We start from the raw sequence: 13,983 nt of genomic DNA, 5'->3' as shown, positions 1-13,983 counted from the left end.
CACGGATTAAAATATATCATTTTATTATTTTTAAAATTATCACATTTAAATAATAAATATAATTTATTACAGTGTATTCCGGAACCTTCCTAAAAATATATAAATTCCTCTATTTCTATAATTAAAAAAATTACAATTTTTAACCCATCCAACAGTTGCATATATTAAGTTATTATTTTTTTTAATAATAATAAATAATCATTAATCATATTAACTATACAATACTAAAAGTAATAATAATTAGCAAACAAGTAGTTGATTAAAAAATTAAATAGGGGAAACATTTTTATCAAATTTAAAAAAATTTATTTAACCTTTTTTTTCTATAAAATTAATTTTTTTCTTATTAAATAAAATTTTAAATAGACAATTTTATTTTTAATAATAATAAAAAATCATCCATAGCCAGGTAAGTGTTGAACGTTGTTTTTTGATACTCCACCACTTTTCTAGGAACGTTCCAAAAGCTGGAACAGAGCAGGAAAAGAACAATTTTATTAACCGGAACACAACTGGAATGCAAAAATGACCTTGGTATATACATAATTTAGAATTTTATTATATATATGTATTTTTTTAGTTTAGTGTTAAACTTTATGAATAATTAAGAAAATTTAAGTAAAATCATGATTTTCATTTAAAAAAAATTCAATCAATGTTTGATGAGTGATTAATTGAGGTGTTGAAAAAAATGTTTATGTTGTTAAATAGTTGGTTGTATATGACCATGATCCTGGTTTTTGGTCGAAAAAATGAACCAGATCCACGGTTGCTCAGTAACGAAATATTTTTTTGTATTTATTACCTCTTTAATTTCATACGAATACTAATACTTTTTCTATTTATAAATTTTAATTTTTGACCAGTGTTAGCGATAAAATTAATATCTCATCCGATTGATAATGGCTCCAGTTCGGCTGAGTTTTTTTTTATTAAGCTATTATATTTATAATATATATTTTTATGTGGAAAAAACGAAGAAAATATAGATTCGACTGAGTTATTTTTATTAAGCTTTTATACTTAATAATTTATAAAAGGAATCTATTACAACATCAACATCTTCTAATAAATGTAATCTAACTATTTTAGATGGTAAATTTTTAAAAAACACCAGCATAATAAATAATATAGTGCAAGCTAAATGTAATTTATGCCCAATCATAAATAACACCTAAATAATAAATGGAACGATTTCATTTTCCTTTTAAAAGTATATAATTATATATATCCTGAATGAATTTATTTTTTTTTATAATTATTTTTTGCCCATTTCTTTTAATAAGATATTTCATCCTATTTTAATAAAGCGTTTAATAATGTATTGCATCCCAAGCAAATTTAATGGAAAACATGTAGAAAAATATTAAACAAAATATTTAAAGTGCCGGGACAGACAACTAGTGCAAGGGCCAGGTATTTAGGAAAAGAGAGATAGGATGGATTATGACTAAGGAAAAGGATGACGGTCGTCTCTTCTGTAAAATAAAGGGAGACAGGTTATGTTTTGTAGGAACACGATCTCTCATGAACCACAGTATATATTATGGGTCTATTTTTTAATAATTTAGGTTGGGACTGGGCCGGGTTAAATTTTTAAATATGATATCATTACATTTTGTCATATAAATTGATATATTTTAAAATTCTTCCTGCAAGAAACAAGGCGCTAATATTTTTTATTCATATAATATTTTTTCACAATAAAAAAATATTAAATTTTACTATATTTAAATAAATTCGGCCGGGGTCGACAAATAATTTTTATTTTCGGTCGGGCTTTTCGGGACAAATAAAAAAATTCGTTCAGGATCGGGTTAGGTAGGACAAATGTTTTTAAAAACCTTTTGAGCCAGACTGGGCTTGAAAAATTAGGCCCGATGTTAATATATATAAAATTTTGAGATTGCCGTTTTATATAAATCAAATGCGAGCTATAAGGAGTGAGGAAAAGGTAATGGAAAACACAAATGAGAATTCTGAGATGGATGCTTAGCAAATTGAAAAAGAACCTTATTAGGAATCTTGGTATTTCGGATATAAAAGAGAAACTGATGAAAAGATCAAGGTGCTTGGTCATATTAAAAGAAAACCAGAGGGGTAAATCAAGGAAAAGGTAGAAACGTTGATAAGGAGGTGGAGGATAACCGGTGAAGAAATGAAAAATACTGCGATGTTAAAACTAGTCAAAGATGGTGCACATAAGAGAATGAGCATTAAGGCAGTAAAAATAATAAATAGATTTAGGTAATATTTTCGAAATCAGAGTATATACTTTTTATAACAAGGTGCAGAGTTAACATTATGCGTTTTATAAAACCAGAAAACTGCAAGGGTCCATATTTTAATTTTTTTAAATATACCTGGGGCAGGCCTAAAAACTATTTTAAAAAGATACCCAGGCCGTGCCGCATATTCTAAAACCAAATATTTTAAATATACCCCGGGGCAGGCTTAGGCCGCATATTTTAAAACCAAATATTTTAAATATACACGGGGTAGGCCTAAAATATTTCTTAAAAAAATACCCAAGGCCGGGTCGCATATTTTAAAACCAAATATTTTAAATCGTTATTATTAGCCATATATATTAAAAATAAATAAAATACTTTTAAAAAAAATCTAGGACAGGCCTAAAAATATAAAACCCGAACCGAGTCGAAAAAAATCCGGGCTGGGCCAGGCCGTGCAAATGGTACCTCTGCATAAAAAAAATATTTAAAAAAACTGAATAATTATGTAATCAAAATTTTATATGAAATTACTAAAATCAATTTTAATTATCATTTGAAATATAACCCATTTCAATTTTTTATTGGCCAAACATTTCTAATATATTAGATATAATTCAAATTATTTATCGCCAAGTGACGAGGACATCATCCGTCCTATATTTTTGAGTTATATATGATTCTTCGATGAGTGTGGAGATACCTGAAGAGTGCATTAGACTGCCAGTGTAAGCTATCATAGCTCCATTATCAATGCAAAATCTTTCGTCCGTTGCATAGGATCTAGCATTCCTTTCCTGAGCCATAAAATCTATAGTATATAATAATTTAATTTTCTCGCTATAATAAAAAAATCTCTCATCCAAAGGAAGTGCAATAATTATAGGAGTAGCAGTGTTGTTAATTGGTTAGATGTATAAAACCCAGACCGGGGGCTTGGGTCTAAAAATCGATTAGACCAGATTTGAAAACGAACCCAGAGCACAGACCCGGAGCAAAAACCCATTTATTTTTAATCGTTTTTTGTTGAACTTAGGAAAGTATATGTTCAATATAGGTATAATCGATAGCTAATCAAAAGATCTATTCATTAGGAAGACGAGCGTTCACTTTCGACGGTCTAATCTAGAACTTGGGGGGTCAGGAATAATTTTATCAACATAAAATAATAAAACGGATATCAAATAAAAAGTGTTTTAATTATATCTAGAGTCTTGACTGTAATCATAATTATTATTCTTGGGCGGATCAAGGTCTTGAGGTGTCAGGAATATTTTTAACAACGCAAAATATTGATATGGGAGTCAAATAAAAAGTAATTTAATTATATTTTGATTGTAATCAGTTATTATTCTAAGTGGGCGATTCTAGGCCTTGAGGAGTGGAATATTTTTAACAACGCAAAATATTGATATGGGGGTTAAATAAAAGGTAATTTAATTATATTGGATCTCGGTTTTGAGGGGTCAGGAATATTTTTGGCAACTCAAAATATTGATATGGGTGTCAAAAAAAGGCAATTTTATTATATTTTGATTGTAAACTTAATTATTATCCCAAGTGGACGGGTCTAGGTCTTTAGGGGTTAGAATATTCCCAACACAATTTATCAATATGGATAATTAAAATATCCTTTCACTGTAAAATGTTTTCTTTAAGTGGGAGAATCTATGAATAAAGGGGCCTTGAATTTAAAATAAATTTATAAAATTCAAGGGATTTTTCTCTAAATGTTCTATTTCTTCCTCAGCCAAGATGATTAAATTAATTCTCTGCTTAAATTTTTTATTTGAATAATGTAAATTGAGCCAGGCCCCGCTTTATCATCTTACATGTTGTTGTTTTTTTAAATTTTATAAGGTAAAAAAATTTGTGTTATGAAATAATATAACATTTCTATCGTTTATTTATAATAAATTTAGATGTTAGACTTGAATAAGATATTGAAGGATATATTATAGATAGGTTCCAAATCGTAGAAACTATGCATAAATATCGGATGTATCCGATAAATAAATTGGCAATAATGCTTAGTTTATATAGATTTTAAAAGATAATAAAATTTTATTTTTAGTGTTATACTTGCTTTCCCAGAAAAAAATAAAACAAATTTATTTTGCCCAAGTAAATCCAATACCGCCAAGTATTGAGGTGATAAACTTATAAATTCTAAGGTAGGCAAAATTTTATAAATGCTTAGGATATATATATTTTTTAAATGGGACATAGTGTTTTCGTCCAAGATTTCTTATATTTTTAATAGAATGAAATTATTTTAATAATACTGGGGGACAAATCAATAGGTACATAAAATATTAATTGTATCTATATTGTTACGCTAAAACACATTTTTCTCTAATATTATTTAAATTGAGCAGTCATTAAATTCTATGATCAGGTTTAAAATGGATAAAAAGACATTAAAAATTCTTGAACAAGTCATAATTCTTATTTATTATTCAGAATCAGATACTTATAATAAAAATTAATTAATTTTATCTATCAGCTGCTATTCAAATAAAGTAAACTATGACCGGAAATTTTTTTTATAAATAAACAATATAAATTTTAAAAAATTGTTGAATTTATTTGATACACAATAAAATACACGTTTGCTCGTTTTAAAATTTATTAAAATTAAATAAAAATTATTATCATTCAAAAATATAAAAAACCCTTTTTTTTTAAAATTATGTATAAAAGTCTAATTATCTTTATTAAATTCCTAATATATGATATGATACACATAATTCTTCAAAAAATATAAAATACTCATTATATAAAAAAGGAGGTGCGACTACAAGTTTCCAAAAAACATGAATAATTATATTTTAAAATGGTAATTTGTATATTTTGTTTTAAAAAATAAAATTCTTTGGGTTCTGATGTAAGGGCTCTTATTTTGTGGCCTATGTTTTTTAAAAATGTTAAAGTTCCGCATGACAAGGGAAGAGATAACGATTAGTAAAAAAAAATGTTAATTTTGAATATTTAAGAATTTAATTTTTTGGAAAAGAAGAGACGCATGTGAAGTCCCAAATTAAGGATTTACCTAAAGACCAAGGCACAGAAGTTAAGCCATCAGGTCTAAGGCCATCATCTAATGAAAAATTAGCAGGCTCCAGGATGTTTGGTATTCGGGCCCTCGTGTGAATGTCTAATAATTGAATTAATTGCTGCATGTCTGCCTTGACTATATATACAAATACGACAATGTCTCCCTTTAGATTCAACTAATATTTTACATTTTATGCATGTATGTGGTTGAAATATGTTACATCCAATTCGATGGCCTATGACAACTCTTAATTGTTCATCTGATAAACCTAGGTTACGACTTGGTAATGCTTCCAGCCATTCATAACCACTAGGACAGTAAGCAATTTGTAATAGTTGAATGTATTCTACAGAGGGGTTTGATGAGAGCATTTTAAAAAATTTCAATTAAAGGTTCAAAAATTGATTGATGTGTTAAAACTGTGGGTAAAACGAGTTAGAGATAAAGATATCCAAGCTGTCAAGGCCGAGTTTATAAGGTTATCTTTAAAATTGATAAAAGAAGATATCATGGCGTTGTTCATCAAACGCGATGCCCAAAATGAAGAAAGAGATATAAGATTTAAATATAAATCTAAACCACCCATTTTCGAGGGTAATTGTGAGAAGCCCCAGTTCCAATTTAATATTTAAAATATTTTCTAATAAACTTTTAAAGAATTCATAAAAACGATTAATTATTTCATTATTTTTAAAAAAAGGATGAAGATCTAAAAATATGTAAAAAAATAAAATAAATATTTTTTTAAAAGAAAAAACTTTGGCGTGAAGGTATTTCTTTTAAAATATTTTCAAGTCCTAATAAGCCTTTAAAAAATTTTTCCATTGTGATATTTTATTATTAGTGAACTAATTTATTATATATTAATTACTATTATAATTTTGTACTTCAGTTTATATATCTTTTACAAATCAATCTTAAAACGGCTACTTGTACTTTCGTTCTCTACTGCGGGTTGATCGGTACTTTCTGTCGATTTCAATCTTTTCGTTTTTGATGATGTCTTTGATTATCGAGTCTTGTATAGGATCAATATCTTTGGTTATCGAGTTTTTTTAGGATCCATGTCTTTTTTTTATCGAATTTTGTATAGGATCAATTTCATTTATTAGTGGTATAGTTTGTCTAGTTTCTCCTTCTGCTCCTTCCTCCCAATATCCGTAACAATCGTATTGGGGTAACTGAAAATAGCAAAAAGTCTTAAAAATATTTTTCTAACTTCAGTAAAATTATTTGTCGACAGTTTTTTGTATTTCAGGTCATTTACTAAAACTATCTATTATTACTAGACATATATCTCCGTTAATTGGTCCGGAAAAAAATGAAGTTTATATGTTTGACATAATTTACAATTTACAGTGTAATTCGATAACTTCGTTAATATTCGGCCACCAAACGTTCTCTTGTACCAATATTTTTGTTTTAGTATAAGCTTGATGCCCCATATGTAAAAAAGACAAAATATTTACTTGTAATTTTGTGGGGAATTATGGTTCATAATCTCCATAATATACACTCTGCTCCATCGTGAGTTCATTTCGCTGCTGGAAAAACGGTTTTAGATTTTCTCTATTATCCTCGGCCACCCAGTTGCAATGTAACGTGAAACCTTTGATATACCGGGTCATTTCTTGTAGGTGATTTTATATCTAACGCTATAATAAATTGTGGAGCATTCGATACTATTAAATTAATATTTAACTCTACCTAAGCAGATGGTTTACCGTCAATTGGAAACCGGGAGAGTACATCATCATTACTATTTTTTTCCGTCCATCATAATTTTCTAGTATTAATGACTATCTTACTAATCTTGATAACATATCTGTTAATCTTTTATGTGGATTAAGTAACGATATAAGTGGTTTATGATCAGTGATAATAGTAATGTTTGCCAATTAAATATTGCTTAAATTTAATCATCCAAATATGATTGCTAAAGCCTCCCGCTCTATTTGACTGTAATTTCGTTCGACAGTATTTAATGTTCGAGAAGTGGATCCAATCGGTTTTCCTAGTTGTTAATGATATGAGATAGAACTGATCCCATTCCATGTTGAAACGCATCAGTAGCTAGAATTATCGGTTTTTCCGGATTATAATATGTTAAAATTGGTTCTGATATTAATTTTGTAAATTTATTAATTACTTTTGTTTCATTATTGGTCCATTTCCATGGCACATTTTTCCTTAAAATCCTATATAAAGGAGGGGTAATAGTTGACAAATCGTTTATAAATTTTTGATTATAATTAATTATACAGATAAAAGCTTGTAATTCTTTAACGTTTTTAGGTAACGTTAAAAATTGCATTGACATTCTTATTTGTTGTTGTGAACTCTTTGCTAATGGTATGACCTAAAAATTCAATCTTTTCTTAAAAAAAAATACATTTTTTTAAATCAATAACGAATCCATTGCGAGTTGAAAAATGACGCTGAGGGCACCCCAAATGGAAATCGTGTGAAGCGATACAATCCACTAGGCGTGTTGATCACTAACAACTTTTTTGCCTCCTCATCTAGCGCTATTTTAAAATACGCTTCTGATAAATCTAATACCGTACATTTGGATCCATTAGCTAGTGTGGCTAATAATTCACTAATTCTGGATATATAATATTTATCAATCAAAATATTTGCATTAACCGTATATCTGAAATCACCGCAAATTCGGATCCATCTTTTATCAGTACAGGCATGATCGGAGAAGCGATATTCAAGTATTTTAGTTTTTCTAAAACTCCCATGGATTCCAGTCGTAGTAATTCCGCTTATAGTTTGGTCTTCCACGCAAATGGTATAGGTCTGCTTTTAAGTCATTGAAAGTTGGGGTTGAGTATTACCGATAAACTTGCCTAAACTCTTTCATTAAATCTAATTTCTTAACAAATAATGATGAAAATTTATATTCAATATTATCCCCCCAAACCTCATTAACTGTATTACATTGATTTATTTATGTTATTCAGGCGCGTATGCAGGAATTTAGTCTGGGGGGGGGGGGGTAATAAAATTTTTTAAATATTATTGTTAATTAAAAATACTAAACATAAATTTATTAAGACTAATAACTTTCCTAATACACAATTTTAAATTAATGTGAATTATAAAAAAATTATATATATAAACCAGCATTGAAAAACTATAAAATAAATGTGAATTACAAAATGTAAAGTGAATGTAACCACGATATGAATCACTTAAATGATCCAATTAAATTTTTTGAGCCTTTAAAATATATAAAGTATAAAAAAATTAAATGTTGGAAATATAAATTAATACACAAAATGTTTCTTAGGAATAATTGTATTTTGTATGTTTTGAGCTAATTTTTCAATTATCTATCCTTGCTTGGCGTTAAATGCCTATGAATATTCAAAAGATGCAAATCATTCAATCTACTTTCAGAAGTTGTATTTCATAGGTATGTTTTTCAGAGACTTGTAGGCCCGCCCCCCTAGCCGGACCGTATTTTAATTTTTTTATATATACCCGGGCCGGGCTCAAGATTTTTTTTAAAAAAAACACCCGAGTTGGGCCTGAAATTTTTTTTAAAAAAAAATATCCGGGCCGAACTATATATTTTAAAACCAAATATTTGAAATTTCCATTATTAGCTATAAAAATCAAAAATAAATATAATTAATTTTAAAAAAATTCGGACCGGGTCTGAAAATATTATTTTCAAAAAAGCCGGGTCGGACCTGAAAATTTTTTAAAAAAAACCCAGGGCTGAAAAAATTTTTTAAAAAAAATCTGGATTGTGCCCCGCAAATGGTACCTTTGCATGGCTCTGTTATTCTTCTTAAAAAAGAGAATTTTCTCTCATTAGTTTACTAATGGGAAGAGTTGTTAATTATAACCATGGTATAATTAGCGTAATAATAGGTATTTATGTAAATAAATATTAGGGATGATTCGTTCTAGCTAATGTTGTTTATTGCTGTATTTTTGATTGACGTTGTTAGGCCAAATCTTGGGATGAAATTGTTAGTTGATCCCAGTCGTATGAGACGGTGGTTGCGCCGTCTCCAGGTATTGACAGGTTGGATATCAATGAGGGCGTCTCCTGGCTTGACTGAGGTTCGAATAGTGATTCGTCGTCTTGTTGCAGCAGGATATTCCCTTCTAGTATAGGTCCCTCGAATAGTCCTAGATGTTGTCTTGGCGCCATCCAAGTTCTCGATGGTAAGTCAGCTGGGTTGTCCTCAGTAGGAATCCACTGTATGTTCTGTGATATAGCAGTGAAGTTAGGCAGGCCCAGCTTGATCATGATTTGAGTGATGATAATTTCCAATGACGGGGATCTTGAGCCTCCTTTTCTAAAGGTGTAGTAAGCTACTGAGGAGTCCGTAAAGATCATTGGGTGCTCATTGTTGCGATGTATGGCCATGAATGCACCCATGCCTACTGCTAGGATTTCCTTGCCGTTGATGTGGGCTATCGCATGTAATGGGACGTTGAAAAGTAAGCAGGCTTCACTATAGGCTACTGAGAGGTTATCAGTTTCCCAGAAGTTGATTCCCATGTGAGAATTGGAAGCATCGACGTAGACGGGCGCGTTTGCGTAGTAATGCAGGGGTAGCGGCGTTTCTAAGGCGTCGATGATGAGTTTTGCCTTGGTAAATGCTAAGAAGGTATCTATTACAGGGGTAAGTTGCCCACTATTCATGGTGACATAGTATGGAGAAAAGAGTCTGGACATGCCTGTTATAGTATAGGCGTTGGCAGCTGGGGTTAGGAAATTTTTTGGATTCAAGTTCAATAACGACAAATACCGGTACAGAGTACTGCCCATGGGAGCGTCGTTCAGCCCGTATTGCTTACAATCCATCATCCTCGACGCTTGCGCCAAAACGGTCAAGAAAGCCAGCTATAACGTCTACTTAGACGACATCTTGATCTACGGGTCCAACGAAAACGATGTCAAGTGGTCAACTCGTTCTTTACGTTGCACCCTGGAGGGTTGGGGCCTCCAAATAGCACCCGAAAAATCGGTCTTGGATCCTACACCGCAGATTACCTACCTGAGCGTTCCCATTGATCTATCTGCCAAAACCGTTTCCGCAGATACCACCACGAGAAGAAGACTGCTCAAATGCTTGGAAGTCTTCCGGCGACACTCGTACCAACACCTTGATGTGGGCATAGAGTTAGCGGCCAGAGTATTAGGAGTCGTCAATCATTACGCCTATACTATAACAGGCATGTCCAGACTCTTTTCTCCATACTATGTCACCATGAATAGTGGGCAACTTACCCCTGTAATAGATACCTTCTTAGCATTTACCAAGGCAAAACTCATCATCGACGCCTTAGAAACGCCGCTACCCCTGCATTACTACGCAAACGCGCCCGTCTACGTCGATGCTTCCAATTCTCACATGGGAATCAACTTCTGGGAAACTGATAACCTCTCAGTAGCCTATAGTGAAGCCTGCTTACTTTTCAACGTTCCATTACATGCGATAGCCCACATCAACGGCAAGGAAATCCTAGCAGTAGGCATGGGTGCAATCATGGCCATACATCGCAACAATGAGCACCCAATGATCTTTACGGACTCCTCAGTAGCTTACTACACCTTTAGAAAAGGAGGCTCAAGATCCCCGTCATTGGAAATTATCATCACTCAAATCATGATCAAGCTGGGCCTGCCTAACTTCACTGCTATATCACAGAACATACAGTGGATTCCTACTGAGGACAACCCAGCTGACTTACCATCGAGAACTTGGATGGCGCCAAGACAACATCTAGGACTATTCGAGGGACCTATACTAGAAGGGAATATCCTGCTGCAACAAGACGACGAATCACTATTCGAACCTCAGTCAAGCCAGGAGACGCCCTCATTGATATCCAACCTGTCAATACCTGGAGACGGCGCAACCACCGTCTCATACGACTGGGATCAACTAACAATTTCATCCCAAGATTTGGCCTAACAACGTCAATCAAAAATACAGCAATAAACAACATTAGCTAGAACGAATCATCCCTAATATTTATTTACATAAATACCTATTATTACGCTAATTATACCATTGTTTATTTTCTATTCGCTATACTGTAAATTTTTGATTGACTAATATATTTGAAATAAAGGCCTTAGGGACATCAAAGCCATAAAGGCCAAGATGTCCGGTTATTTCCATGTTTTGCCTGAAAGGGCAAAACATAGCAAGGAAATAACTGCGAGAGCATTTTAATACGGGAATATAATATAAAATGTGTTTGAAATAATGCAACACATCCATAGCATTTTTTGGGACTGTATCAATCATAGTTAATCTTTTAATCATAGTTATTCAGCTAATAAGGCATCATAAAATATTTTAACATCTTCATGATAAAAATCTAACAAATATTTATTTTTTTTTCTATCACCATCTGAAAAAGGTTGGAAAGGCTTTTGTGGAAGTAATATCTGCGGATTTGTAAGTGCTGCATGATGAATTAAAAACCATTCATTTATTTGGGTTATAAATGTATCTAAGAGAGGGGACATTTGTTTTTTAATACTTTTCTACTGATCCTATATTAATGTTTTGACGATGAGTTTGCTTGCTGCAAGTCGAGGGGGACAATATTAAACACGTATAGCTCTGCTTTTGTCTCAACAATAACATATAAAATATGAAATTCTTCATCAACATTAGCTCTCATTTCCTTGAGTTCTAATAAAATGCTCTCCGCTATTCTCATTTAATCAAGTATGTCATGTTTTTGAAAAGTATTACATAAAATAGTTGTATAATTAAATAATACATTCTAATGAGAAAAAAAATTTGGAATAGGTATTGAATCCAATCATTTTCTCGCTTCTGAGCAAATATTTCTTTCAAGCCATTGTGATATTTCAGTAATAGCATTAATAATCGGCTCTTCTAACTCCATAAAAGCTGTTACTGGTGGAGAATCGATCTCGTTGGACAAGCTTGCAATTTCTTTCTCCCTGTTGGACAAAAAGTTTCAGAGATATTTATTATTTGACTAGAAATTTAGATAAATAATACGCCACTAAAATTAGAAAATATAGGTAAATTACGCCAAGGAAAACTTGAAATAGAAATTAATTGATAAAATAACTTAGTAGATGAATGTGATAAATAAATATAATTAAATATATTGAGATAGGAATAAATATTAACAAATGTAAATTAATATTAACAATAATATTTTTAAAAAATATAATCCGGCATCTGCATTTTTTGGCTTGGGGGGAAAGGGGGGTTGCCCCCCACCCCGCTGCGTACGCGCCTGATTAAATTTAATTTGTTTATTAGATTTCTACCTATCATAATTAATACCATTGTTTACAATTTTCATATATATAATTATATTCTTATAATTATCGGGACCTCGAAAATCGATCATTAAATTATTATAAGATTTTAAAATAATATCGGTTTTTGTTATTGGTATTTTTAAATGGTAAACGTCTTCTATATTCAAAATGGAGACTGCCCATCCTGTGTCAATAAAAAAATTAATATATATTTTATCTATCAATAATTTCACCAATTTTTTAGAGACTCATCTGGAGAATCCCAATCCTTAAAACTTTCTCGTTCCTTTTCTGGGACATCTATCGTTCGAATATATTCTTTCTTACCATGATTTCTTCTTCATAGTAAATGTTTATTCCACAATTATGACAAATTGCATTTAAATTTGGGCACTTAGGTTTTATGTGGTTTTCTAATCCACAATAACAAATAATTTTTGCTGGAACTTGTCATACTGCTCCCTAATTTTATTTATCTCATTTCCTGCAGATAATTTTTCATACGAAATCATTTCCGTTGTCTCCATTGAGGTAGCGATTTGAACAGCCCTAACCCATGTCAAGCCTAGAGTGTTGATTAATTAAATCAATATTTTTTCATTCCTAATTCCCGACACTAATTTATCCCAATACTGTATCATACATCTCTTTAAAATCACACTTATTTGTTTTTATCTATAATTTATTTATTAATCGTTTCACCTTTTTCTTGTTCCGTTTTGAAAAAATAATATCTCTCAACATAAAATTAGTTTTCTTCGAGTAATAATTTTTTAAAAGTTTAATTATATCATCGTATGATATTTCAGCTAATGTCTTCGGTAAACACAAAGTAAATAATTTTGAATAAACAACTAATCCAATATTTGCTAATAAAAACTATATTTTGTCTTCTATTTTGGCGATTTTAAAAATGAATTCCATCTATGATAAATACACTTCTATCTCGCACTCCTTTATATTAAATTTCCCATTTGAAACTGCGCCATTTTATATTTTATTATTAGTGAACTAATTTATTATATTTTTATATCTTTTACAAATCAATCTAAAATACATCAATTAATCATCATACACAATTAACAATATGTTTGAATATAATTAATCATATTATCAATACCTTTAAGGTTTATTAATTCTATTACACACCTCATAGTTGGAAAAACTGCTTAGAGGTGAACCAAGAAGATTAATTTCACTTTCTTTAATGATTTTAAACTCCTGGACATCGAGGACATTTGAATTTAAAAAGCATATTTCAGATTTAGCTTTATTTACAGTAAGACCTATGTTTAGAGAATTCGGCTCCATATAATCTATCGCTGCTACAATATTTTTAAAAGGTCCACAAATGGTGCCATCATCCAGATACCATATGAACTAGGTTATGTATGCCTAGC

The 13,983-nt window shown here is 30.8% G+C and overlaps 1 protein-coding gene across 2 annotated transcripts in view; it reads right to left on the bottom strand.

Moving 5' to 3' along the window:
• Nucleotides 1-2,804: 2,804 nt before the first annotated feature.
• The window catches only part of LOC135922759 (tRNA N6-adenosine threonylcarbamoyltransferase-like), a 67,882-nt gene continuing 56,703 nt past the window's right edge, over nt 2,805-13,983 (bottom strand). For both annotated transcript variants that reach the window (XM_065457214.1, XM_065457215.1), the window contains one exon: nt 2,805-3,042. In XM_065457214.1, coding sequence (XP_065313286.1) covers nt 2,858-3,042 — 185 coding nt within the window. In that variant the 3' untranslated portion in view covers nt 2,805-2,857. The remainder of the gene's footprint in view (nt 3,043-13,983) is intronic.

The sequence above is a fragment of the Gordionus sp. m RMFG-2023 genome, chromosome 1 (assembly GCF_954871325.1).
Source record: "Gordionus sp. m RMFG-2023 chromosome 1, tfGorSpeb1-WG-v2, whole genome shotgun sequence".
Lineage (NCBI taxonomy): Eukaryota > Metazoa > Nematomorpha > Gordioida > Chordodea > Parachordodidae > Gordionus > Gordionus sp. m RMFG-2023.
The sequence above is the reverse complement of the archived record's forward strand: the minus strand, read 5'-3'. Positions and strand labels throughout refer to the sequence as shown.